At 47.5% G+C, this 26,385-nt stretch overlaps 1 protein-coding gene across 1 annotated transcript; it reads left to right on the top strand.

The window, feature by feature from the left end:
- The first annotated feature begins 778 nt into the window (after window positions 1-778).
- Window positions 779-19,757, top strand: LOC134206177 (erythroid transcription factor-like). The gene is made up of 4 exons (XM_062681868.1): window positions 779-797; window positions 1,217-1,368; window positions 1,425-1,566; window positions 19,420-19,757. The coding sequence occupies exons 1-4, from the start codon at window positions 779-781 to the stop codon at window positions 19,755-19,757; spliced, it is 651 nt and encodes a 216-aa protein (XP_062537852.1).
- Window positions 19,758-26,385: the final 6,628 nt, after the last annotated feature.

Here is a 26,385-nt window from a genome sequence, read left to right on the forward strand (position 1 = left end):
GAACATTTGCTTACCGCACACTACACAAATCCATGTGCAGTATTTGTTTGACACAGAAAACTTAATAATCAATAATCAAAAAGTGCATCTGAAACACTAAGATTGAAGTTAGCTGTAAGCTAGTTGCCCATAAGATGATTATAACTCAATATGGATGCAAGTATCTCTTATTATTCTGCGGTGGAACAAGTTCAGTTTTAATTTTAATCTTGGAAACTTGATCGATCAAGTACTGCATGAACGAATCGGCTGATACAATGAGTTCTTGTCAGAAAATTAAATTAGAATCAAGACAAGCTTCTCATTGACAGAATATTCATGCGCACAGAAATTAATATTAGCTGCTCCTGAAAACCATCTTCCGCAAACTCTTGTTCCTCATCAATCTTAGTATAATTGAATATAGCCCAAAGCGGAGCGTAATTAGTCAGCCTTGTTATAACACACATGAACTGCCATCCCCAAATCTAATCCATCACTGTCGGCTCTGTAGGGCCCAAAACGGGAAAAAATATGCAACCACCTTGTGTTGTGTGGCGTTGCGATGTTGTTCCAAATCGAACCACAAAGTTGAGTCATGTCGCAGCGGCGCGCAAGTGCTACCCGCTAGGACTAGAAAGCAGCAGTTCAACAAACCGAAACAAAGAAACAATTAAATTCTAACATCGCGTTGCCCCTTATGCGGTGGGCCAGTATGGCGGGTTGCCCCTCCCGCAGCAAGTCAATCGAATAAAAACACGAATTTGTTACTAAATCTGAGCAAATTGAAACGACTAGGATGAGGAAAGTGGTCGCAAGTTGGGGAAAAGCTAAACAAATGATTGCAATATTAGAATATTGTCTTTAAGATCCAGCTAAAGTATTTATTAGAATTGGACATTTGCAAAATTGCTGGATTCTTATACAGGTTTTGATTTATTGTTAAAAGTCTAACATCAGCTAGATGGGGTAGATAGCAGATTAAGAAACAACATTTGATATATTAGTAATTTTTGATAAATTTTACACCCTCATACATACATAACAGTAAACAGCGTTCAAATAAAAAAATTGTTAATCGTCACAGAAACGTTATATTCAACCAATCAACCTAATGAATTTCGTCCGGGTTTCGTTCCGGGGCCCACCACTGCGCTTTGACGACACCGTATGCGAAGGAATGTTTCTAATTTCTGATTTCTTCTCTCTTTCTTTTGCCGGTCGCATCGTTTCGCAGAGGGTCGCGAGTGCGTAAACTGCGGTGCTACATCGACGCCCCTCTGGCGACGGGACGGTACCGGCCACTACCTGTGCAATGCCTGCGGACTGTACTACAAGATGAACGGACAGAACCGGCCGCTCATCAAACCGAAGCGAAGACTGGTCAGCGTAAGTAGCTATCAATACTCACATGTTGCATTGCTGGGTTCTAGTTCTCTGTTCAGGGGCGCGGTGTGGTGCGGAGGAAAGACAATCACCAACTGCTGGGAAATTGCGTCTTCCGACGGATGGATGGGTACATCTACAAATTAGACGCGCGTCATTCAAATACCTGTTGTGGTGTGACCCCCAAGATGGGCTTCAGTAGTAATTATTATGTGGGTTTGGTTGGCACTACCGTGTTTTTGTTAGACCTCCGCCCCCGTTGACGCGAGTCAACTCATTTTCCTGTTGGTTTTCTGTTCCTCAGCACGACTGCAACCGTCACAATGTACAAATCTAATGTGGTAGGCTGTTATGATCCGAGATGGACGTTAGCTGATAAGCGTTCGCCCTCGTCATCGTTCAGTGGCGCTTGTTGGTTTGCAAAGAAGCAGAACTTGTGGAAGTACCCAGGAAAAATGACAGCAAAGTGAACTGGTCTCGTGTTGGGAAAACCGTTTGTTTCATTTCCCAGAAAATTCGAAGTGCTGAAGTTGGCGCGTCATATGTTCGACTCATTAGAGCCGTAATTCAGCATTACCGTGTGGGGCCAAAATTACTTCCACTCAAGGTTGTCTGGAAAAATTTATTAGGGGAAATTGTCAAATATTAAACAGTTAAAATACTTGTCTAATATTGAACTCCTATAAAATGCACGTGTGTTTAATAATAGGTAAAAAAAATAAGAGCAAACTATATTTAAGTTAACAATTCTGACGTCTTGTAATTGAGAAATGAGTGTTAAGGTGGCTCAAAAATCACTATTCAATTTTTTTTATATTTTATAATATTTTATATGTACGGAGAGGGAGACACATAGAAAACAGTGATTTGCAGTAAAATAGCACCATTTGCGATGAAGGACTTTGATACTCATTTAGTTCTTGTCGAATTAAACAAAGAAGCCTTCCAGGACATTGAGATGACGCTCGGAAGCCTCCTTTCAAGAGGCTCGGAAGCCTCCTTTCAAGAGGCTCGGAAGCCTCCTTTCAAGAGGCTCGGAAGCCTCCTTTCAAGAGGCTCGGAAGCGTCCTTTCAAGAGGCTCGGAAGCCTCCTTTCAAGAGGCTCAGAGCCTCCTTTCAAGAGGCTCAGGAAGCCTCCTTTCAAGAGGCTCAGAAGCCTCCTTTCAAGAGGCTCAGGCCTCCTTTCAAGAGGCTCGAAGCCTCCTTTCAAGAGGCTCAGGCCTCCTTTCAAGAGGCTCAGAAGCCTCCTTTCAAGAGGCTCAGAGCCTCCTTTCAAGAGGCCTCAGAGCCTCCTTTCAAGAGGCTCAGAAGCCTCCTTTCAAGAGGCTCAGGCCTCCTTTCAAGAGGCTCAGGAAGCCTCCTTTCAAGAGGCTCAGGCCTCCTTTCAAGAGGCTCAGAAGCCTCCTTTCAAGAGGCTCAGAAGCCTCCTTTCAAGAGGCTCAGAGCCTCCTTTCAAGAGGCTCAGAAGCCTTCTTTCAAGAGGCTCAGGAAGCCTCCTTTCAAGAGGCTCAGAAGCCTTCTTTCAAGAGGCTCAGGCCTCCTTTCAAGAGGCTCAAGCCTCCATTCAAGAGGCTCAGGCTCCTTTCAAGAGGCTCAGAGCCTCCTTTCAAGAGGCCTCAGAGCCTCCTTTCAAGAGGCTCAGAAGCCTCCTTTCAAGAAGCTCAAGCCTCCTTTCAAGAGGCCTCAAAGCCTCCTTCCAAGAGGCTCGGAAGCCTTTTTTCAAGACGCTCGCAAGCCTCATTTCAAGTGGCTCACAAGCTTCCTTTCAAGAGGCTCGCAGGCCACCTTTCAAGTGACTTAGAAGCCTTTTTCAAGAGGCTCGGAAGCCTCCTTCCAAGAGGCTCGGAAGCCTCCTTTCAAGAGGCTCGGAAGCCTCCTTTCAAGAGGCTCGGAAGCCTCCTTTCAAGAGGCTCGGAAGCCTCCTTTCAAGAGGCTCGGAAGCCTCCTTTCAAGAGGCCTCAGCCTCCTTTCAAGAGGCTCAGAAGCCTCCTTTCAAGAGGCTCAGGCCTCCTTTCAAGAGGCTCAGAGCCTCCTTTCAAGAGGCTCAGAAGCCTCCTTTCAAGAGGCTCAGAAGCCTCCTTTCAAGAGGCTCAGGCCTCCTTTCAAGAGGCTCAGGAAGCCTCCTTTCAAGAGGCTCAGAAGCCTCCTTTCAAGAGGCTCAGAGCCTCCTTTCAAGAGGCTCAGAAGCCTCCTTTCAAGAGGCTCAGAGCCTTCTTTCAAGAGGCTCAGGCCTCCTTTCAAGAGGCCTCAGAAGCCTCCCTTTCAAGAGGCTCAGAGCCTCCTTTCAAGAGGCTCAGAAGCCTCCTTTCAAGAGGCTCAGGCCTCCTTTCAAGAGGCTCAGGAAGCCTCCTTCAAGAGGCTCAGAAGCCTCCTTTCAGGAGGCTCAGGCCTCCTTTCAAGAGGCCTCAGAAGCCTCCTTTCAAGAAGGCTCAAGCCTCCTTTCAAGAGGCTCAAAGCCTCCTTTCAAGAGGCTCAAGCCTCCTTTCAAGAGGCTCAGAGCCTCCTTTCAAGAGGCTCAGGCCTCCTTTCAAGAGGCTCAGAAGCCTCCTTTCAAGAGGCTCAGAGCCTCCTTTCAAGAGGCTCAGGAAGCCTCCTTTCAAGAGGCTCAGGCCTCCTTTCAAGAGGCTCAGAAGCCTCCTTTCAAGAGGCTCAGAGCCTCCTTTCAAGAGGCTCAGAAGCCTCCTTTCAAGAGGCTCAGAGCCTCCTTTCAAGAGGCTCAGAAGCCTCCTTTCAAGAGGCTCAGGCCTCCTTTCAAGAGGCTCAGAAGCCTCCTTTCAAGAGGCTCAGAAGCCTCCTTTCAAGAGGCTCAGAAGCCTCCTTTCAAGAGGCTCAGGCCTCCTTTCAAGAGGCTCAGAAGCCTCCTTTCAAGAGGCTCAGAAGCCTCCTTTCAAGAGCTCAGAAGCCTCCTTTCAAGAGGCTCAGAAGCCTCCTTTCAAGAGGCCTCAAGCCTCCTTTCAAGAGGCTCAGAAGCCTCCTTTCAAGAGGCTCAGAGCCTCCTTTCAAGAGGCTCAGGCCTCCTTTCAAGAGGCTCAGAAGCCTCCTTTCAAGAGGCTCAGAAGCCTCCTTTCAAGAGGCTCAGAAGCCTCCTTTCAAGAGGCTCAGAGCCTCCTTTCAAGAGGCTCAGAAGCCTCCTTTCAAGAGGCTCAGGCCTCCTTTCAAGAGGCTCAGAAGCCTCCTTTCAAGAGGCTCGAAGCCTCCTTTCAAGAGGCTCAGAAGCCTCCTTTCAAGAGGCTCAGGCCTCCTTTCAAGAGGCTCAGAGCCTCCTTTCAAGAGGCTCAGAAGCCTCCTTTCAAGAGGCTCAGAGCCTCCTTTCAAGAGGCTCAGGCCTCCTTTCAAGAGGCTCAAGCCTCCTTTCAAGAGGCTCAGAGCCTCCTTTCAAGAGCTCAGAAGCCTCCTTTCAAGAGGCCTCAGGAAGCCTCCTTTCAAGAGGCTCAGAAGCCTCCTTTCAAGAGGCCTCAGAAGCCTCCTTTCAAGAGGCCTCAGGCCTCCTTTCAAGAGGCCTCAGAAGCCTCCTTTCAAGAGGCTCAGAAGCCTCCTTTCAAGAGGCTCAGAAGCCTCCTTTCAAGAGGCTCAGGCCTCCTTTCAAGAGGCTCAGAAGCCTCCTTTCAAGAGGCTCAGAAGCCTCCCTTTCAAGAGGCTCAGAAGCCTCCTTTCAAGAGGCTCAGAAGCCTCCTTTCAAGAGGCCTCAAGCCTCCTTTCAAGAGGCTCAGGCCTCCTTTCAAGAGGCTCAGAGCCTCCTTTCAAGAGGCTCAGGCCTCCTTTCAAGAGGCTCAGAAGCCTCCTTTCAAGAGGCTCAGGCCTCCTTTCAAGAGGCTCAGAAGCCTCCTTTCAAGAGGCTCAGGCCTCCTTTCAAGAGGCTCCAGCCTCCTTTCAAGAGGCTCAGGCCTCCTTTCAAGAGGCTCAGAAGCCTTCTTTCAAGAGGCCTCAGAAACCTCCTTTCAAGAGGCTCAGAGCCTCCATTCAAGAGGCTCAGGCTCCTTTCAAGAGGCCTCAGGCCTCCTTTCAAGAGGCTCAGAAGCCTCCTTTCAAGAGGCTCAGAAGCCTCCTTTCAAGAGGCTCTGGAAGCCTCCTTTCAAGAGGCTCAGAGCCTCCTTCAAGAGGCTCAGAAGCCTTTTCCAAGACGCTCATAAGCCTCATTTCAAGTGGCTCTCAAGCCTCTTTTCAAGAGGCTCAGGCCACCTTTCAAGTGACTTAGAAGCCTTTTCAAGAGGCTCAGAGCCTCCTTTCAAGAGGCTCAGGCCTCCTTTCAAGAGGCTCAGAAGCCTCCTTTCAAGAGGCTCAGGCCTCCTTTCAAGAGGCTCAGGCCTCCTTTCAAGAGGCTCAGAAGCCTCCTTTCAAGAGGCTCCAGGCCTCCTTTCAAGAGGCTCAGAGCCTCCTTTCAAGAGGCTCAGAAGCCTCCTTTCAAGAGGCTCAAGCCTCCTTTCAAGAGGCTCAGAGCCTCCTTTCAAGAGGCTCAGGAAGCCTCCTTTCAAGAGGCTCAAGCCTCCTTTCAAGAGGCTCAGAAGCCTCCTTTCAAGAGGCTCAGGCCTCCTTTCAAGAGCTCAGAGCCTCCTTTCAAGAGGCTCAGAGCCTCCTTTCAAGAGGCTCAGAGCCTCCTTTCAAGAGCTCAGAGCCTCCTTTCAAGAGGCTCGGGGCCTCTTTCAAGAGGTTAGGAAGCCTCCTTTCAAGAGGCTCAGGCCTCCTTTCAAGAGGCTCAGAGCCTCCTTTCAAGAGGCTCAGAAGCCTCCTTTCAAGAGGCTCAGAGCCTCCTTTCAAGAGGCTCGAGCCTCCTTTCAAGAGGCTCAGGCCTCCTTCAAGAGGCTCAGAAGCCTCCTTTCAGGAGGTTTGGAAGCCTCCTTTCAAGAGGCTCAGAGCCTCCTTTCAAGAGGCCTCAGAAGCCTCCTTTCAAGAGGCTCAGAAGCCTCCTTTCAAGAGGCCTCAGAAGCCTCCTTTCAAGAGGCTCAGAAGCCTCCTTTCAAGAGGCTCAAGCCTCCTTTCAAGAGGCTCAGAGCCTCCTTTCAAGAGGCTCAAAGCCTCCTTTCAAGAGGCTCAGAAGCCTCCTTTCAAGAGGCTCAGAGCCTCCTTTCAAGAGGCTCAGAAGCCTCCTTTCAAGAGGCTCAGAAGCCTCCTTTCAAGAGGCTCAGAGGCCTCCTTTCAAGAGGCTCAGGCCTCCTTTCAAGAGGCTCAGGCTTCCTTTCAAGAGGCTCAGGAAGCCTCCTTTCAGGAGGCTCAGAGCCTCCTTTCAAGAGGCTCAGAAGCCTCCTTTCAAGAGGCTCAGAGCCTCCTTTCAAGAGGCTCCAGCCTCCTTTCAAGAGGCTCGAAGCCTCCTTTCAAGAGGCTCAGGCCTCCTTTCAAGAGGCTCAAGCCTCCTTTCAAGAGGCTCAGAAGCCTCCTTTCAAGAGGCTCAGAGCCTCCTTTCAAGAGGCCTCAGAAGCCTTCTTTCAAGAGGCTCAGGCCTCCTTTCAAGAGGCTCAGGCCTTCTTTCAAGGCTCAGAGCCTCCTTTCAAGAGGCCCGGAAGCCTCCATTCAAGAGGCTGGAAGGCTCCTTTCAAGAGGCCTCAGAGCCTCCTTTCAAGAGGCCTCGGAAGCCTCCTTTCAAGAGGCTCAGCCTCCTTTCAAAGCTCAGGCCTCCTTTCAAGAGGCTCAAGCCTCCTTCCAAGAGGCTCAGAAGCCTTTTTTCAAGACGCTCTGCAAGCCTCATTTCAAGTGGCTCACAAGCTTCCTTTCAAGAGGCCTGAGGCCACCTTTCAAGTGACTTAGAAGCCTTTTCAAGAGGCTCAGGCCTCCTTCCAAGAGGCTCAGGCCTCCTTTCAAGAGGCCTCAGAGCCTCCTTTCAAGAGGCTCAGGCCTCCTTTCAAGAGGCTCAAGCCTCCTTTCAAGAGGCTCAGAAGCCTCCTTTCAAGAGCTCAGAAGCCTCCCTTTCAAGAGGCTCAGCCTCCTTTCAAGAGGCCTCAGAAGCCTCCTTCAAGAGGCTCAGAGCCTCCTTTCAAGAGGCCTCAGAAGCCTCCTTTCAAGAGGCCTCAGATGCCTCCTTTCAAGAGGGCTCAGGAAGCCTCCTTTCAAGAGGCTCAGAAGCCTCCTTTCAAGAGGCCTCAGGCCTCCTTTCAAGAGGCTCAGAAGCCTCCTTTCAAGAGGCTCAAGCCTCCTTTCAAGAGGCTCAGAGCCTCCTTTCAAGAGGCCTCAAGCCTCCTTTCAAGAGGTCTCAAGCCTCCTTTCAAGAGGCTCGGAAGCCTTCTTTCAAGAGGCTCAGAAGCCTCCTTTCAAGAGGCCTCAGAAGCCTCCTTTCAAGAGGCTCAGAAGCCTCCTTTCAAGAGGCTCAGAAGCCTCCTTTCAAGAGGCTCGAAGCCTCCTTTCAAGAGGCTCAGAGCCTCCTTTCAGGAGGCTCAGAAGCCTCCTTTCAAGAGGCTCAGAGCCTCCTTTCAAGAGGCTCCAGCCTCCTTCAAGAGGCTCAGAGCCTCCTTTCAAGAGGCTCGGAAGCCTCCTTTCAAGAGGCTCAGAAGCCTCCTTTCAAGAGGCTCAGAAGCCTCCTTTCAAGAGGCTCAGCCTCCTCCTTTCAAGAGGCTCAGAAGCCTCCTTTCAAGAGGCTCAGAAGCCTCCTTTCAAGAGGCTCAGAAGCCTCCTTTCAAGAGGCTCAGCCTCCTTTCAAGAGGCTCAAGCCTCCTTTCAAGAGGCCTGGAAGCCTCCTTCAAGAGGCTCAGAGCCTCCTTTCAAGAGGCCTCGGAAGCCTCCTTTCAAGAGGCCTCAAGCCTCCTTTCAAGAGGCTCAGAGCCTCCTTTCAAGAGGCCTCAGCCTTCTTTCAAGAGGCTCAGAGCCTCCATTCAAGAGGCTCAGAAGGCTCCTTTCAAGAGGCTCAAGCCTCCTTCAAGAGGCTCGGAAGCCTCCTTTCAAGAGGCCTGGAAGCCTTCTTCTAGAAGCCTGGAAGCCTCCTTTCAAGAGGCTCGGAAGCCTCCTTCAAGAGGCCTCAGCCTTTTTCAAGACGCTCGCAAGCCTCATTTCAAGTGGCTCCAAGCTTCTTTTCAAGAGGCTCGCAGGCCACCTTTCAAGTGACTTAGAAGCCTTTTCAAGAGGCTCAGAGCCCCTCCTTTAAGAGGCTCAGGCCTCCTTTCATGAGGCTCAGGCCTCCTTTCAAGAGGCTCAGAGCCTCCTTTCAAGAGGCTCAAGCCTCCTTTCAAGAGGCTCAGAGCCTCCTTTCAAGAGGCTCAAGCCTCCTTTCAAGAGGCTCAGAGCCTCCTTCAAGAGGCCTCAGAAGCCTCCTTTCAAGAGGCCTGGAAGCCTCCTTCAAGAGGCTCAGAAGCCTCCTTTCAAGAGGCCTCAGCCTCCTTTCAAGAGGCCTCAGGCCTCCTTTCAAGAGGCTCAGGCCTCCTTTCAAGAGGCTCAGAAGCCTCCTTTCAGAGAGCTCGGAAGCCTCCTTTCAAGAGGCTCAGAAGCCTCCCTTTCAAGAGGCTCCAGCCTCCTTTCAAGAGGCTCAGGAAGCCTCCTTTCAAGAGGCCTCAGAAGCCTCCCTTTCAAGAGGCCTGGAAGCCTCCTTTCAAGAGGCCTCAGGAAGCCTCCTTTCAAGAGGCTCAGAAGCCTCCTTTCAAGAGGCCTGGAAGCCTCCTTTCAAGAGGCTCAGAGCCTCCTTTCAAGAGGCCTCAGAAGCCTCCTTTCAAGAGGCTCCAGCCTCCTTCAAGAGGCTCAGAAGCCTCCTTTCAAGAGGCTCAGGCCTCCTTTCAAGAGGCTCAGGAAGCCTCCTTTCAAGAGGCCTCGGAAGCCTCCCTTCAAGAGGCCCGGGCCTCCTTCAAGAGGCTCCAGAAGCCTCCTTTCAAGAGGCTCAGAAGCCTCCTTTCAAGAGGCTCAGGCCTCCTTTCAAGAGGCTCCAGCCTCCTTTCAAGAGGCCTCAGAGCCTCCTTTCAAGAGGCTCAGGAAGCCTCCTTTCAAGAGGCTCAGGCCTCCTTCAAGAGGCTCAGAGCCTCCTTTCAAGAGGCTCAGAGCCTCCTTTCAAGAGGCTCTGGAAGCCTCCTTTCAAGAGGCCTGGAAGCCTCCTTTCAAGAGGCCCGGAAGCCTCCTTTCAAGAGGCCTGGAAGCCTCCTTTCAAGAGGCCCGGAAGCCTCCTTTCAAGAGGCTCAAGCCTCCTTTCAAGAGGCCTCAGAAGCCTCCTTTCAAGAGGCTCAGGCCTCCTTTCAAGAGGCCTGGAAGCCTCCTTTCAAGAGGCCTCAAGCCTCCTTTCAAGAGGCTCAGCCTCCTTCAAGAGGCTCAGGAAGCCTCCTTTCAAGAGGCTCGGAAGCCTCCTTTCAAGAGGGCTCAGCCTCAAGAGGCCTCCTTTCAAGAGGCCTGGAAGCCTCCTTTCAAGAGGCCTGGAAGCCTCCTTTCAAGAGGCTCAGCCTCCTTTCAAGAGGCTCAGAAGCCTCCTTTCAAGAGGCCTCAGCCTCCTTTCAAGAGGCCCGGAAGCCTCCTTTCAAGAGGCTCAAGCCTCCTTTCAAGAGGCTCAGCCTCCTTTCAAGAGGCCTGGAAGCCTCCTTTCAAGAGGCTCAGAAGCCTCCTTTCAAGAGGCTCAGAAGCCTCCTTTCAAGAGGCCTCAGCCTCCTTCAAGAGGCTCGGAAGCCTCCTTTCAAGAGGCCTCAGGAAGCCTCCTTTCAAGAGGCTCCAGAGCCTCCTTTCAAGAGGCTCAGGCCTCCTTTCAAGAGGCTCAGAGCCTCCTTTCAAGAGGCCCAAGCCTCCTTTCAAGAGGCTCAGAAGCCTCCTTTCAAGAGGCCTCAGAGCCTCCTTTCAAGAGGCCCGGAAGCCTCCTTTCAAGAGGCCTCAGAGCCTCCCTTCAAGAGGCTCCAGGCCTCCTTTCAAGAGGCTCAGAAGCCTCCTTTCAAGAGGCCTCAGAAGCCTCCTTTCAAGAGGCCTCAGAGCCTCCTTCAAGAGGCTCAGGAAGCCTCCTTTCAAGAGGCCTGGAAGCCTCCTTTCAAGAGGCCCCAGCCTCCTTTCAAGAGGCCTGGAAGCCTCCTTCAAGAGGCCTCAAGCCTCCTTCAAGAGGCCTGAAGCCTCCTTTCAAGAGGCCCGGAAGCCTCCTTTCAAAGGCTCAGAAGCCTCCTTCAAGAGGCCTGGAAGCCTCCTTTCAAGAGGCTCAGCCTCCTTTCAAGAGGCCTGGAAGCCTCCTTTCAAGAGGCCTCAAGCCTCCTTTCAAGAGGCCTGGAATCCTCCTTTCAAGAAGCCTGAAAGCCTCCTTTCAAGAGTCTCGGAAGCCTCCTTTCAAGAGTCTCAGAGCCTCCTTTCAAGATGCTCAAGCTTCCTTTCAAGAGGCTCAGAAGCCTCCTTTCAAGAGGCTCGGAAGCCTCCTTTCAAGAGGCTCGGAAGCCTCCTTTCAAGACGCTCAGAAGCCTCCTTTCAAGAGGCCTCAAGCCTCCTTTCAAGAGGCTCGGAAGCCTCCTTTCAAGAGGCTCGGAAGCCTCCTTTCAAGAGGCTCGGAAGCCTCCTTTCAAGAGGCTCGGAAGCCTCCTTTCAAGAAGCTCGGAAGCCTCCTTTCAAGAGGCTCGGAAGCCTCCTTCCAAGAGGCTCGGAAGCCTTTTTTCAAGACGCTCGCAAGCCTCATTTCAAGTGGCTCACAAGCTTCCTTTCAAGAGGCTCGCAGGCCACCTTTCAAGTGACTTAGAAGCCTTTTTCAAGAGGCTCGGACGCCTCCTTTCAAGAGAATCGGAAGCCTCCTTCTGAGAGGCTCGGAAACCTGCTGATGCTTCTCTTAAACTGATCCTGCTTGTTGATAAACTCCAGCTCCGGTCTTCTTTCCTTGCTACTTGTGTCCAGATCCTTCAGCTGCTGATCACTAGCGAAACACACGCTTGACAGCGCAAATCGGCTTTTGAACATCCTGATCTACGTCAGTGCAGAAGAAATGAGCCCAATAATGCTTGCCCTTTCCACATTGGACCTAATCCACATCCTCCCACATCGAAACTTCAAAGTCATCCAATATAAAATGTTTGATTTTGTTCAGACGGTCGTATATGAAACAACGAAACCATTTTTGTCAATCAACCTGTGGATTCATTTTGATTTTAGGCAACAAAGTCAACAAACCTTCTACAAGTTAAATTAATTAATAGCAAGCGCCACATGCATCGTAAGTTAATAACGGGAGCGCAATTTATCATAAATAATTTACTCAGATGAAAACGAATATGTTCTTTGATATGATATGTAAGGCAATAACATTTTTTCCCGTTCAAGCACATTCGTGGTAGACTGAATGACGAACGGATTGTTCTTCCGCGCAGAGGATTCCAAGCGTATGAACCAAGAGTGAGATGAAATAAAATTCCCGGAATTATTACATGAAGATTTATTTCCCGTACGTGCTTTCCACGAATCACGAAAAAATGAAATTGTAAGAATGAGGCTATTCAGGTCCCAGCTCGGGATGAGGCCGTTGCTGGTCTACATGAATTAGGCTTGGGGGTCACGACGAGACAACGACGATGATGATGACTATGACGAAGCCGGCGGATCCGATGAACCTGGTTGTAGTGGTTCGACGGATGAGCTTGAGACGGATCACCGCCGCACGGCACAGCTTCACGGTGTCGAAAATGTGATTTGAATTTCTATTGCCCAACTAGGTGGAAATATTCGTCTACTGAGAACTGGCTGGCAGGGAAGATAACCGTTCCTTTGTTTGTGCTCGTCACGCGGTCTTTGATCGATTGGGGCTAATCGGTTCCCTCGGTGGACGACACGTGCTTCGTCGTTAGTTATTTTGAATAACTGCATAAGCTTTGGGACAGAAGGACTATTTGGAATAAGCATGACATGAATTGAAATTCGGTTTGATTTACTCCTTTTATAATGGATCTATGGCAAACTAATTCGAAAGATACGTGTTTATCTCTGACAAAAAATTCCTCATAAATTCCAATATGAAGAAAAACTGAATAATCACAAAGCTCGTCGTAGAGACTTCTTTAGAATTAATCTTCTTTGATCGCTCGCCTAGCGAGAGCCCAAACGTTTCCCACCACTGTGCGACAACCAACATCGCACCCGATCGTAAAGAAACACCTGATAATCTAAAAGTTCTCGTTCATGCTAATAAGATCGAATAAAATCGATAAGCTCAATTAGCAAAACAAACAGAAATATCATGGCGCTCGTTTTCTTGGTCGCTGCTTGGGTCCCATTTTCGTTCACACACGAACCTACTTATGATTTGATGAGGCTCGTCGTCAGAACGCGCTGCTGGTCGGAAAACGTAAGAAACCGAAAAACCACAACGAAACTGAAAACGACGTCATGTGAATGTGGATGGAGAAGACAAAAAAATCGAAAACCAGAGCAACAAACGGAAGACGATCTCGAGAGTGAACGCAAAAATCTCAGACCCTGCACGATCGTTCTCCTCAAGTCACCTATCGAGGAAGGAAGAAAAAATGAAACGAACACGGGCGAAAAACGCAAAAATTATCTTGTCTTTATGATGCTTGTCCAAAGTTGTTGCTACTTACAATTAAAAATTATCATAAATATAGCGTGTTTATGAATGTGCCGCAGCCAGCCAGTCGTCGTCGTCGAAGACGGTGAGATCCGTCCTGATGCGCGGCTTATGATCTCGGATTGTGGCTGATCGTCGCTGGGTGGATTTTGATGACAAAGAGTGAAAAAAATCCTCCATCGCATCACAACCATGTAGAGGATGATATTGATCGTTACTTTGAGCAAACAACGATTGAGCATCAATTTCGATGGCTGTTAAACGAATTGACAGATAAACGATGGAGTTGGCGGGTGTTGACCAATAAACAGGTTAATACACAACAATAAATCGTATGTAGATGATTCTATTTCTCAGGAGCTTGACTCCGATGGGTTAATGACTGTAAAAATATAAATTCATCAAGCTATTGACAGTGTAAAGAGATAACTAACATTAAGGTAAGTCCAGAGCTGTAGCGTAGATTCCCGGCGCCCATGGCGAAACTTTTTTTGTGAGTTACTCTTTTTACTAAGGAAAAAATGTGCAATATTTCACATTCAAACATTCTAAAAGTAAGATTAAAAAGTTTAGTGGATTGAAGGTGCTTCAAATAGCAAGCACTGTCCAGCGGTATCGAGCTTTAGCTTGAGCTTGATTGTCTGCCCGTAGTTGCAACTCCATTATGACCAGCTGTTCTTGCACAGAGAGCCAACAGAGATGTGTGCTTGGGACTAGCACTCATCTTCAATGTACAAGTACTGGTGCTCTCATTTGTTAGGTCACACTGGCACCTGCTACGTCAGAATGCAGGTCAATGTAGAGGGAAGGGGAGTAAATGATGACGCAATCACTCGCCCACTGCAAGCCGAATATACCTCTGCACTTGCCACGAGTTCATGCAGAATTTATCGAAATTTTCGGGTTAGGTTCGAGCGGCCTAGGTCAAATGTCTTTAAAAGTCTGTACTATTTTGTTTTGAAAACATAACAGCCATTATAATCCTTTCTAAAATATTTTTTATTGTCTTTATTAAACAGATTTTTCGGCGGAACAACTAAAAATTTGATGTTCGTCCGCAATAGCACCTAAAATAGTTTTGAAATGAACATTGAATGAAAATTTCCAAATTCTAGACCGTTACGAAATTAGGAGAGATTTCAGCACCTAATAGCGTCTTTATCTTTCGAAAGATTTTCGAGATTTTCTTATCAATCGATTCGGAAACTCTCCAGCAATGCCAATTCCATCGATACTATTGGTTATTAACGTTAAACTAATGAAAATGGTGTTTCTTTCCAAACCCGGCATGCATGCATCCTCAACACTGACATCAAAATGATGTAAGATACTGGCCTTCTGGCCTATTAGCTTCACGTGGCGGTCACGTCAGTAGCAGCGCGTCCTTCATGTCCATGTACCAGTCAGCATCGGAGGTGATCGTCGGCGGATCTGGTGATCGACGGCGTCTATAGCGGTTGCACGATCAAATAGTTGCTGTTAGCGAGGCCACAATTTAAAATAAATCGGTTCTTTTCACGACCATCATTATATCTGGAAAGAAGGTAAAGTTACGATGATTTCATCAAAGTGCAAACGCTAGTGACTTGCAAATTCTCCAGTGTAATTTTTTTGCGTGATTTTGTATTCTGTTATGTGCTGTCAGTGATGTAAAATGCGCATTGTTGAGAAGAGTACGAAGTGAAAACTGATTCTAAACAAACTTTCTTCATATATAGGCTGACCATACGTACCGTATTTAACGGGACAGTTTAAGACCTTATTGTGCTGTCCCGTCGTAATCTCAAAAATCCTCAATTTGTCCCGTTTTTTCATTGATTCTACCAAAGAGCACCAAAATATTATTCGAAAAAAATCAATATTTTAGGCGGGAATCTAAACCCAGATACTTAAAAAGTGGATGAAACCCATCAAAAAAGTGTCAAATGTTATATTACTAGTGTTGCTTGTAAAAGAATCCTAACTATGCTGTTATGTATTTTCCATGGATCGTGTTTTCTTAACGTTAATGTCATGTGGTATTTCTACAGGAGAATTATTCATACAGTTTCATTACAATCACTTTTTTCGGCTAATTCCGAAGGCATTAAAATTTGGCCAATTTTATTAGTGGATTAAACGGATTGAGTAACTTGGTTGGAAAGTATATCCTGAAAATCAGGTCACGCCTCAACGTCAATAAAATGAAGCGCAGGGACAGACATTTTTATTCCCAGATTATGTTCATTTTCGATTTTTTTCAAATCTTGCGAAGCAGGTAATTCTATGTTTTTTAAAATTTGCTGCACCACATATTTTTCAATCCTTTGATTCTTTCCGAAACATTAAGAATCATTCAAAGTTATTCTGAATAATTCTGAATATTTCGAAATCATCCACTATGCTTGCATGCTTGTTGAAAATTTCGCTTCCATATGTGTGGCCGGGATCAATTGGATTCTGTTATAGAAAATAAAAATTTCTTTTAAATACAACCCGGCGGAAATCTCCGAGAGTTCAAGCTTCAAACCAGCCTATAAATTAGTCAGTCAACCATAATCATGGAAAAAATTAAAATCACTTTTTATTAATGTTGTTTCCTTGTTGAGATTCTTGTTATTCTTATCCGCAGTTTTTACCTCACTTATATTCATGGAAAAGGGCTTTGGCACTGGAAATTAATAATCCCACCCTATTGCTCTTTTCGCATTTGTCTTTTGACATTTTTTTTCTCAAAACTATTTTTTTTTATCTCTCTAATCCCCAGACCGGCTTTAAAGGCTGGTTTACAGTTCGGAAGACGTGTAACGGGACTTGGTTCCCACGCATTTTGAAAAGGGCGGGATTTATGGGTTTGGGGCACGGAAAACGGACCACATCCCATGACATGTTTTCCGTAAACTGTAAATCAGCGTTAAGGCAGGGTATTTTGACTATTTTTTGTTATTTTCAATTGTTCAGAATTGAACGCGCCCCTTTAACCTTTTGTCTGTGCTCTGGGGTCAATATGACCCCAGGCCACTTTGAGTGGCTGCCATTTTTTTAGTTTTCAACCGATTCTCCTAATTTTTGGTAGTTTGGTAAAACTCGCCGAGATCTGTCTCCTAGGTGCAAATTCGCTTGAAAAATCTTGAAAATTTGCGCTACAGTGTACTTTTTTAAAAAAACTTACGTTGTCTGTGCTCTGGGGTCAAATTGACCCCAAATTGAAATTGCTATAACTTTTTTAATGTTTGGCCAATTTTAGATTTTTAGGGCTGTTTCGAAAGATAATTTAATCATCTTTCAGGTCGTTACCAAACATTGACTATAGGTGGGCGGGTACATCGCGGGGAGGGGTTTTCGTAAAAAAGGGTACAAAACAGTGATTTTTCATGCTTATTTTACTTATATCTGAAAATCCTACCCATTTTGAACTGCACTTTTTCAAAAAGGTTATGCGGGAAGGCGTGTGCTTTGACATGAGGCATTGATTAGTTTAGAGCTTGGTCGTTAGGTGGCGGTATATTTGAATTCGTTATTTTAGACTACTCAAGTAATTCCGATATATGGAATTCTCCTCAGTGTAAATATTCTTATCGCACAAATTTGAAATTTGTAAAGATGACGTCTTTAACAAAGTTCGTCTGGTGGGAATGGACTGTCATGTGACGGAATAAATAATTAGGAAATTTACAAATAGGCCGCGCCTAATGTACTTGCAATATTCTTGCATATTTGAAATATTGCTTTAGCTTGAGATCCCTCATACCTACAACCAAGTTGTATTCGGCAACATTGGTCAGGATGTCCAGGACTACAAAGCGGTGCTCAATATAATGAGCACTTCTTCCAAGATGCGGCGCTAATAAGCTGTTATATTTGAGTATTTTGTTGCATGTGAGATCTGATGTATTTTGGTTTGTAGCATTTTTGGTAATCATGAATGTTGTGGTAGAGTTCATCAAAAGTTTTCTTTGCATTCAACCTGCTCCAGCGATGCTGCAAATAATAGAATGTGTTCACAGAATATGTTTTAGGTCATTCAAGAAAACCCTGGAACTAAGGCCTTTGGGTCTACATGCGTAACCAAAGATTAGCCAATTTGCCGCCTATTTGTAAAATTCCCAATTATTACTTCCGTCACTAGACAGTCCATTCCCACTAGACGACCTTTGATCAAGACGCCATTTTAACAAATTTTAAATTTGTACGATAAGAATATTTACACTGAGGAGAATTCTATATATCGGAATATCTTCAGTAGTCTAAAATCATGAATTCAAATATACCACCACCTGGCGGCCAAGTTCTTAACTTATCTACGCCTCATGCCAAAGCACACGCCTTCCTGCATAACCTTTTTAAAAAATGTGCAGTTCAAAATAAGTAAGATTTTCGGATATAAGTAAAACAATCATGAAAAATCACTGTTTTTGTACCCTTGTTCACTAAAACCCCTCCCCGCGATGTGCCCGCCCACCAATAGTCAATCGACCTGAAACGACCTGAAAGATGATTAAATTATCTTTCGAAACAGCCCCTAAAATCCAAAATCGGACAAACAATAAAAAAGTTATAGCAATTTCAATTTGGGGTCAATTTGACCCCAGAGCACAGACAACGTAAGTTTTTTTGAGCACAGACAGAAGGTTAAAGAGTGAAATATTTGTAGTTTAGTATTTTTCCACAACTTACTTAATACAATAGAAGGTTATGGTGTTCAGTGTTCAGTCACTACATATGTGAATAAATTTATTGCAGCGCTTATCTCCGACGCGCCCGTGATTCCGTTACCGACGGCATCGTTATGATCGTACTGTCTACCACCGTCAAGCGATTGTGCTTTGAAATATGAAGAAACATTGACTCAGGTCTCAGATTAACAAATGGTGGTCCTAAAAAATCGAATTATTTCGATGATGCACATTTTCAATCACTAATAGCAACAAAACCAATCTCAGAATCTTGCGAGAAAATTCAAATTTTTACCGACAACGGCTAAACCGATGAAGTCCCCACCATAGTAAAGAAATTTTCGACGTCTGTGAATAAATTTATTGCCAAGTCCGACGAACTGTCTGCCGTTGCCAAGCGATTGTGTTTTGTATTGTGATAAATATTCGTCTCAGATCAACTTTCTCTTTCACAAATCTTGGCCCTGAGCAATAAAACCAAAGTCAGAATCTTCAAAGAAAATGTTTATTTTCGCTGGTGACAACCAAATCGATGGAGACGCCAATCAGTTTCTGCAGCAATCACCTGCCGATTGCCTCCGCTCTGACCGACATGGAGACCATGATTCCACGACCCACACTAAGCGGATTGTTTTTAGTTCATCTCAGATCAATTCTTTTGTCATTCGTCTCAATAATACCCAATTCAAACCACGAAGGGGTCGTACATTATTATTACTTAAGTATTTTTTCTACACCCTTCCCCCATGTAAGTTTTCTTTCAAACAAATGATTTTATTTATGCGTTGCGTAACAAATCGACAGAACCCACCTCCCCTCAGAAGTACTTACGTAACATGTGTACAGCTCCTAACAGTAGGTACATAATCAAACTCAGAAATCTGGCGAGAAAATTTCACTGGCCATGCCTTTGATAATTCACAGTACAGTATTTTACTTCCTTTCGAATATAATGGTGGTCCTGATAAGGACCGATTAATTTTCAATAATATCTTCAATCACTGTCAGCATCCACTTAATAGGTTGAACCCTTCGAGACAAATCTAACTTGACAGCTGCTTCCACTTGAGAGCTGTGACCAGGCTTGTAAAATGTCATCTGCGTGTCATTTAACTAATTTGTTCATAACTTTCTTTAGAAGCCAAATTTATTCCATAATTTTGAATGTAGTCATAACGCTTGAGTAGGGCTATATTTTTGTCCAAGGGTACATTGCTCTAAGTATAACATCTGAGGCTGGAGAGCGAAAACTCTCCAAAATGTCACGTGTCATTTGACATAATGTCATTTCAATGACATTTTGCCTCCCAAGCCCCAGATTCCATATTTACAGCAAAGTCTTGTTAGACAAAGTTGTAGGTCCATTTAAGCGCTATAAGCTCGTCATACAACATGAATCGATAGCTACCTTCTGAAAAAAGTTCTGTGAAAATTATACAAACGAATGCAAATGACATTTTACAACACTGGCTGTGACAACTCACTTCTGGGAACGTCTCCGATGCGAACAAATTTCACGAGTGCTTCTATAGCAGATTTATCTACCCGATTGATGATTCGCAGCTCCATCATCAATAAATGAATAAATAAATAAATCAATGACCGCCAATGAGGCCATTGATGCCGCTACCCACGTCATCGCCACGTCGAATTTTCTGTAGCAACGACGCGCCGACGACCGTCCAGAAAACTTTAAATTGATGCGGCAAGACTGCCGATGAAGCCGCTCTCCGATGGAACCAATGTCAGAATGAAAATGACGCACGCGCGAGATAGTAGCTTTCTTGTATTTAATGAGGTAACACCATAAGTCCCGTCCCTTTGGCAAACGATATGGGTGCACATTATTTTCCAACTGCACGCTTTTATTTTCTTTGTGCATAAAAAGAGCCTTGTTTTGCGCGAATTCCAGTTCGAGACAGCAGCGTACGGACGTGCTTTTTGCTCCCGCATTTTTTCCTAGTGTTTTAGGCGTTATTTTCTCCCGGACCCGTCATGGGAAACTCGGTGGCCAATTCGGTCGCCAGAAAGTGCCTAAGCGTACTGCCCTTGGAGGCACGGGTAATCCCTCCAAGCAGCTTTTGCAGAGCAACGTATATTCTTCGTTGCCAATCGACGATACCGACAATCCGCCGGAAAAACGTAAGAAGCATCAGTCGCAGCTGCCGCACGTGCAACCAGAGCGGAAGGATAAGGGCGATCCGCCGGATTTGCGCCCAAAAATTCGCCAGTTAATCGCTAAAGGGCTGAAGTGTATATTTCGGCTCTGCAGCGAGGGCGTGAAAGTCACCGCCGGCTCTAGCGAATAACCCCCGCTTCCTCCTCATGGATTCCGACGACATCAAGATGAGCATCCTCTACCCCCGGAGGATTCCGCTCCGCTCTACACCCCGGAGCAGCTGGCTCCAATATTCAGCCAATTTGCGGCTCGGGTCATTGAAAAAATGGCTTCTAAATTGGGTCTGGAAAACTGGAACGCTTGCTCGCTCAAGAGTAAAATCGTCGAGCTCAGCGATTTCCTTCAGGAGAAGGAGATTGAAGCGGCTTTCATTATCGAAACCCACCTGAAACCCGAGGAAAGTGCAACAATTCCGGGCATTAGGCTGGTTCGGTTCAATCGAACAAGCTTCAGAGTGGCAACCGCCTTGCGGAGCAACATCGCACGCCGCCTGCTGCCGGACTTCAAGCTCCAAATCATCGAAGCCGTTGGAGTGGAAGTCACCACCTCCGTTGGAGTCGTCACATTCATCGTGGCTTACTGTGGCACACAAGTAAAAGTCAACGACGGCACGTTGGTCGAGCTACGAAGGGACATAGTCAAGCTCACTCGGCGGCAGGGGCAGTTCATCATCGCCGAAGACCTGAACGCAAAGCACCAATCATGGGAAAACACCATCTCTAAACGGAACTTAGTCATCTGTTGCAACGACGAGCTAGAGAGCCATTACACCATCCAGAGCCCTGACAGCCGAACCCGGTTGACACGGTCCGGGACCCATGCATTGCTTGACATCTTCAACTTCGTCGAGACTGTCGCCTGTGACCTGTAGCATTACATCATCCGCAAAGCCTTCTATTTTCACACCAGCCGGGAGATTTAAGCGTAATACTCCGTCATGCATGACACCTGCTGACACTTCAAGCTGACCAGCGTCGGTGTCGACTAACAATATCCTGTTCTGAAAATTTCAGAATCCTTCTCAGAATCCTGCACAGATAATCCTGGACTCTCAAGCGATGCAGTTAATCAGCTCTAGCTGCCCAGCTAGCGTTATTAAGAGTGCGTGATTTCTCTTGTGTCGGACAGCAGAACGATCGCACGATCGGCCGAAATATTGTGTTCTACATTGCGAGGCCGGAAATAAAAATCAGTTTAGTGCGAGATTTCTCTTGTTTCGGACAGCGCGATCGGCCGAAATATTGTGGAACAAGTAAGTGCAGTGCGTATTTTAGTCGTCGGGAAAGAAATAAAATATCTATCTTGTGTTCGGTGGCTCATGCGCCGGACAGGCGCGGTCGAAAAAAGCGCGTTCTTCAATAGTTTGCTGTAGCTATCGAACAAGTGAGTCGCGCGGTCGTCCGAAACGCGAATCTCCTCAGTTTTCATATGCCACCGGGGGTGCATGTTTTAACTTTTAACTCGAATTAGTGTTATTTCCCATCCCATAGATCATATCGCTTACCAAAGTGAGTGTGGGCAGCAGGGACTATGTCCAAGGGCTTGACGATCCCTCCCCATGCCATCTGCGAGTTGTGGGCTTGCCTAGGATGTGGTGGGATTTGACACTGGGCCCTGTTAAACCTCAATAAAAAGCTGCATGTATCCGCAAGTAGGTCCCACCAAAGCGACCGTGTGCCGCTCGAAGCGCACAAGCCCAATAAGCGCAGGCCCAATAAGCCGCCTGGAAAACCAATCATTACGAACAATATAAGAGATAATGCGACTCGATATAATCGGCAAAGACCTAGGCGACGAATACAGGATCACGATTGAAAGCTTGGAACATGGAATTGCAAGTCGCTAGGTTTCGCAGGTTGCGACAGGATGATCTACGATGAATTACATCCACGTTACATCTTTCGACGTCGTGGCGCTGCAGGAGATTTGCTGGACAGGACAGAAAGTGTTGAAAAGCGGGAATCGAGCGGCTACCTTCTACCAAAGCTGTGGCAGCACCAACGAGCTGGAACCGGCTTCATAGTGCTGGGTAAGATGCGCCCACGCGTGGTTGGGTGGCAGCCAATCAACGCAAGGATGTGCAAGCTGAGGATTAAAGGCCGTTTCTTCAACTATAGCATCATCAACGTGCACTGCCCACACGAAGGGAGACCCGACGACGAGAAAGAAGCGTTCTACGCACAGCTGGAGCAGACATACGATGGATGCCCACTGCGGGACTGGGAGGAAGGGAGGAAATGTATAGACCGGTCATCGGACCGGATAGTCTGCATACCGTACGAATGACAACGGCCAACGATGCATAAACTTCGCAGCCTCCAAATCGACCACGTTCTAATCGACGGTAAATTCTTCTCCGACATCGCGAACGTCCGCACTTACCGCAGTGCGAATATTGAATCCGACCACTACCTCGTTGCAGTATGCCTGCGCTCAAAACTCTCGACGGTGTACAACACGCGTCGAAGTCGGACGTCGCGGCTTTACATTGGGCGGCAACAAGACGGTAGACTAGCCCAAGAATACGCGCTGCAGCTGGAAGTGGCACTTCCAACGGAAGAGCAGCTAGGCGCAGCGTCTCTTGAAGATGGTAGGAGAGATATTCGATCCGCCATTGGTAGCACCGCAACCGCTGCACTTGGCACGGTGCCCCCGGATCAGAGAAACGACTGGTATGACGGCGAATGTGAGCAGTTAGTGGAAGAGAAGAATGCAGCATGGGCGAGATTGCTGCAACACCGCACGAGGGCGAACGAGGCACGATGTAAACAGGCGAGGAACAGACAAAACTCGATTTTCCGGAGGAAAAAGCGCCAGCAGGAAGATCGAGACCGTGAAGAGACGGAGCAACTGTACCGCGCTAATAACACACGAAAGTTCTATGAGAAGTTAAACCGTTCACGTAAGGGCCACGTGCCACAGCCTGATATGTGTAAGGACATAAACGGGAACCTTCTTACGAACGAGCGTGAGGTGATCCAAAGGTGGCGGCAGCACTACGAAGAACACCTGAATGGCGATGTGGCAGACGAAGATGGCGGTATGGTGATGGACCTGGGAGAACGCGCGCAGGACATAATTTTACCGGCTCCGGATCTCCAGGAAATCCAGGAGGAGATTGGCCGGCTGAAGAACAACAAAGCCCCTGGGGTTGACCAACTACCAGGAGAGCTATTTAGACACGGTGGTGAGGCACTGGCTAGAGCGCTGCACTGGGTCATTACCAAGATTTGGGAGGAGGAAGTTTTGCCGCAGGACTGGATGGAAGGTGTCGTGTGTCCCATCTACAAAAGGGCGATAAGCTGGATTGTAGCAACTACCGCGCAATCGCATTGCTGAACGCCGCCTACAAGGTACTCTCCCAAATTTTATGCCGTCGACTAGCACCAACTGCAAGGGAGCTCGTGGGGCAGTACCAGGCGGGTTTTATGGGCGAACGCTCCACCACAGACCAGGTGTTCGCCATTCGCCAAGTACTGCAGAAATGCCGCGAATACAACGTGCCCACACATCATCTATTCATCGACTTCAAAGCCGCATATGATACAACCCTAGCAGCACACATGTACCACGCAGGTTACTGCAGCTCATATGTGACCAGATTTGGTCACAATCAAGTTGCTGCAACCATTTATGTCTGACTTGTGCTGCTCGGGAATCGATCGGGACCAGCTATGGCAGCTAATGCACGAACACGGTTTTCCGGATAAACTGACACGGTTGATCAAAGCGACGATGGATCGGGTGATGTGCGTAGTTCGAGTTTCAGGGGCATTCTCGAGTCCCTTCGAAACCCGCAGAGGGTTACGGCAAGGTGATGGTCTTTCGTGTCTGCTATTCAACATCGCTTTGGAAGGGGTAATACGAAGAGCAGGGATTAACACGAGTGGTACAATTTTCAATAGGTCCGTCCAGCTATTTGGCTTCTCCGACGACATAGATATTATGGCACGTAACTTTGAGAAGATGGAGGAAGCCTACATCAGACTGAAGAGGGAAGCCAAGCGGATCGGACTAGTCATCAACACGTCGAAGACGAAGTACATGATAGGAAGAGGTTCAAGAGAAGACAATGTGAACCACCCACCGCGAGTTTGCATCGGTGGTGACGAAATCGAGGTGGTAGAAGAATTTGTGTACTTTGGCTCACTGGTGACTGCCGAAAATGACACCAGCAGAGAAATTCGGAGACGCATAGTGGCTGGAAATCGTACGTTTTTTGGACTCCGCAAGAAGCTCCGATCGAATAGAGTTCGCCGGCGTACCAAACTGACAATCTACAAAATTAGACCGGTAGTCCTCTACGGACACGAGACCTGGACGATGCTCGTGGAGGACCAACGCGCACTTTGAGTTTTTGAAAGGAAAGTGCTGCGTACCATCTATGGTGGGGTGCAGATGGCGGACGGTACGTGGAGGAGGCGAATGAACCACGAGCTGTATCAGCTGTTGGGAGAACCATCCATCGTTCACACCGCGAAAATCGGACGACTGCGGTGGGCCTGGCACGTAGCCAGAATGTCGGACAGTAACCCGGTGAAAATGGTTCTCGACAACGATCCGACGGGCACAAGAAGGCGAGGTGCGCAGCGGGCAAGGTGGATCGATCAGGTGGAAGATGACTTGCGGACCCTCCGTAGACTGCGTGGTTGGCGACGTGTAGCCATGGACCGAGCCGAATGGTGAAGACTCTTATATACCGCACAGGCCACTTCGGCCTTAGTCTGAATAAATAAATAATACCAAAGTGAGTCCAGATACATTATCCTTTGTAACTAAAACGATATCCTGTCCCAAGACAATCGTGGAAATGCAGAGGTATACTCGGTCTCTAGTAGCAACGAGAGTCGGACTAACATCCTTCCATTCCTATATGACCGTAAGGACGTGGCCGGCGCCGTTATTGACTTTAAGTATTTGAGCTCCTGAATCAATGCACAGTACCTATTACCTCTCCTATTCAAACCACGCGCTATCTTAGCCGTTTCCGTTACCGACCGAATTGCTTCGATGGTAGAATGGCTTTTATGGAAACCATACTGGTTGCTTGATAAGCCACCAGCACACTCCGTATAGTCCGCTAATCTATTCAGGATCACCCTGTCTAACAACTTACCAGTTGTGTCGAGTTGGCAAATTGGTATGTATGCCGAAGGCTCTCCCGGGGATTTCCCAGGCTTAGGGAATAGCACCAACTTCTACCGTTTCCAACGATCTGGGAAGTTTCCTTCGTCCAGGAAATGTTGGAGGCAGCTCTTGAACATATCTGGAGCGGCAAGAATCGCGTGCCTAAGGACCAGGTTTCCGGCCCTGGTGCCTTATTTAGCTTAAGTTTTCTTGCAACGGCGATAAGCTCATCGTTAGTCACTAGCGGTCCGATGAGTCATGCTTCGGGAACAAAGCTTCAACGATCCTGGCTAACATCTCCGGAGATTTCTCAGGAGGTGTGCTGTAGGTCCTAGCCATCACTATCCTGTATGCATCCCATCCATGGAGTATTATTGACTATCCTACACAGATCTTCAACGCAGGCTCTCTTACTACATTTGATTTCGTAGTTCAGAGCTGTGCTCGCTTTTTGGAACACCCGACGTCTTTCTAACCTGTCCGCTTCGGTTCTAGCACATCGCAACCTTCTTTTATCTCTAAGACAGGTTCTGCGAAGATCAGCTATCGTAGTCCCCGAGCAGCACAAGTCAGACAAAATGGTTACAGCAACTTGATTTTGACTGAATCTGGTCACATATCAGCTGGAGAAACCAATGAGTAACATGTGTGCTACTAGGGTCGTTCACCAGTGCACCGGTTTGCGGTTGCCGGTTGGCATAGTCCTCCTGGGCATTGTTACGTCACATGCTCGTGTTAGGACATCGGATAACTCATCACCACTAAGGCCTAGAGTCCGATTTTCCCACCATAGTGATTCTTCCAGCAGTTCTGGGTTAAACTGCGAGGTACGCCATCCTAGATCAGCTTTACTGACCCGCCTTGTGGTTCTGTTGGGGGTATAGCTGACCATTAAACGCATTTCCTGATGGTAACTAGCAGTATACCCTTCGTGAACCCTCCATTCAGCCTCCACCGTCCATCCCGCGCTGCAGAAGGCCACATCAATGCATGACTCGCCATTCGGTTCTCTAAACGTTGAGACTTGGCCCTAGTTCAGCAGGACTATGTTCAGTACCGCTAGAGACTCTAGCAAGATATGACTTCTAGCGTTAGTGAACCGAGAACCAATCCACTGCCCACGCGATGAAGTCATCTGCTACAACTTTTGGTTTAAGACCAGTTAGTCACGCTACAAGATTATCTTACACCCTAGTATACTGCTCTATTCTCCATCTTGGAGGACAGTAATAGCTGCAAAAGTAAACTCCGTTTACCTTTGCTATAACAAAACCCTCATCATCAGGAGATGACACTATCTCCTGGATGGGGTACTTCCCGCAAGTCCAGATAGTCACTATTCCGGACTTATCCGCAACCCAACTGCTATGTTTAGCAGGGACGCGGTACGGGTCGGACAGCAAGGCAACATCAGTCTTAATCTCATGTACCGACTGTTGTAGCAGCGCGTTTAGCTGAGCTACTTGCATGACGAGCCCGTCTGGAGGCCAGACAGGCCTGCCCACCGGACAGGTGTTTGTTGTCTGTGTCAGGACCACAGATCAAACACCTCGGTATGGCCTGGCAGGTGTGAGCCTTGTGACCTTCAGCTTCACACCTCGGGCAAAACCGACTCCGATCAGGACCTTTGC

The sequence above is a fragment of the Armigeres subalbatus genome, chromosome 1 (assembly GCF_024139115.2).
Source record: "Armigeres subalbatus isolate Guangzhou_Male chromosome 1, GZ_Asu_2, whole genome shotgun sequence".
Classification (NCBI taxonomy): Eukaryota; Metazoa; Arthropoda; class Insecta; order Diptera; family Culicidae; genus Armigeres; species Armigeres subalbatus.

Bases quoted from the DNA above. Each gene is read 5' to 3' on its own strand.
- LOC134206177 (XM_062681868.1), top strand. The intron at 1,369-1,424 runs GTAAGTAGCTAT...TTCTCTGTTCAG, and splicing joins CGAAGCGAAGACTGGTCAGC to GGGCGCGGTGTGGTGCGGAG. The intron at 1,567-19,419 runs GTAATTATTATG...CTAGTGTTTTAG, and splicing joins CCCCAAGATGGGCTTCAGTA to GCGTTATTTTCTCCCGGACC.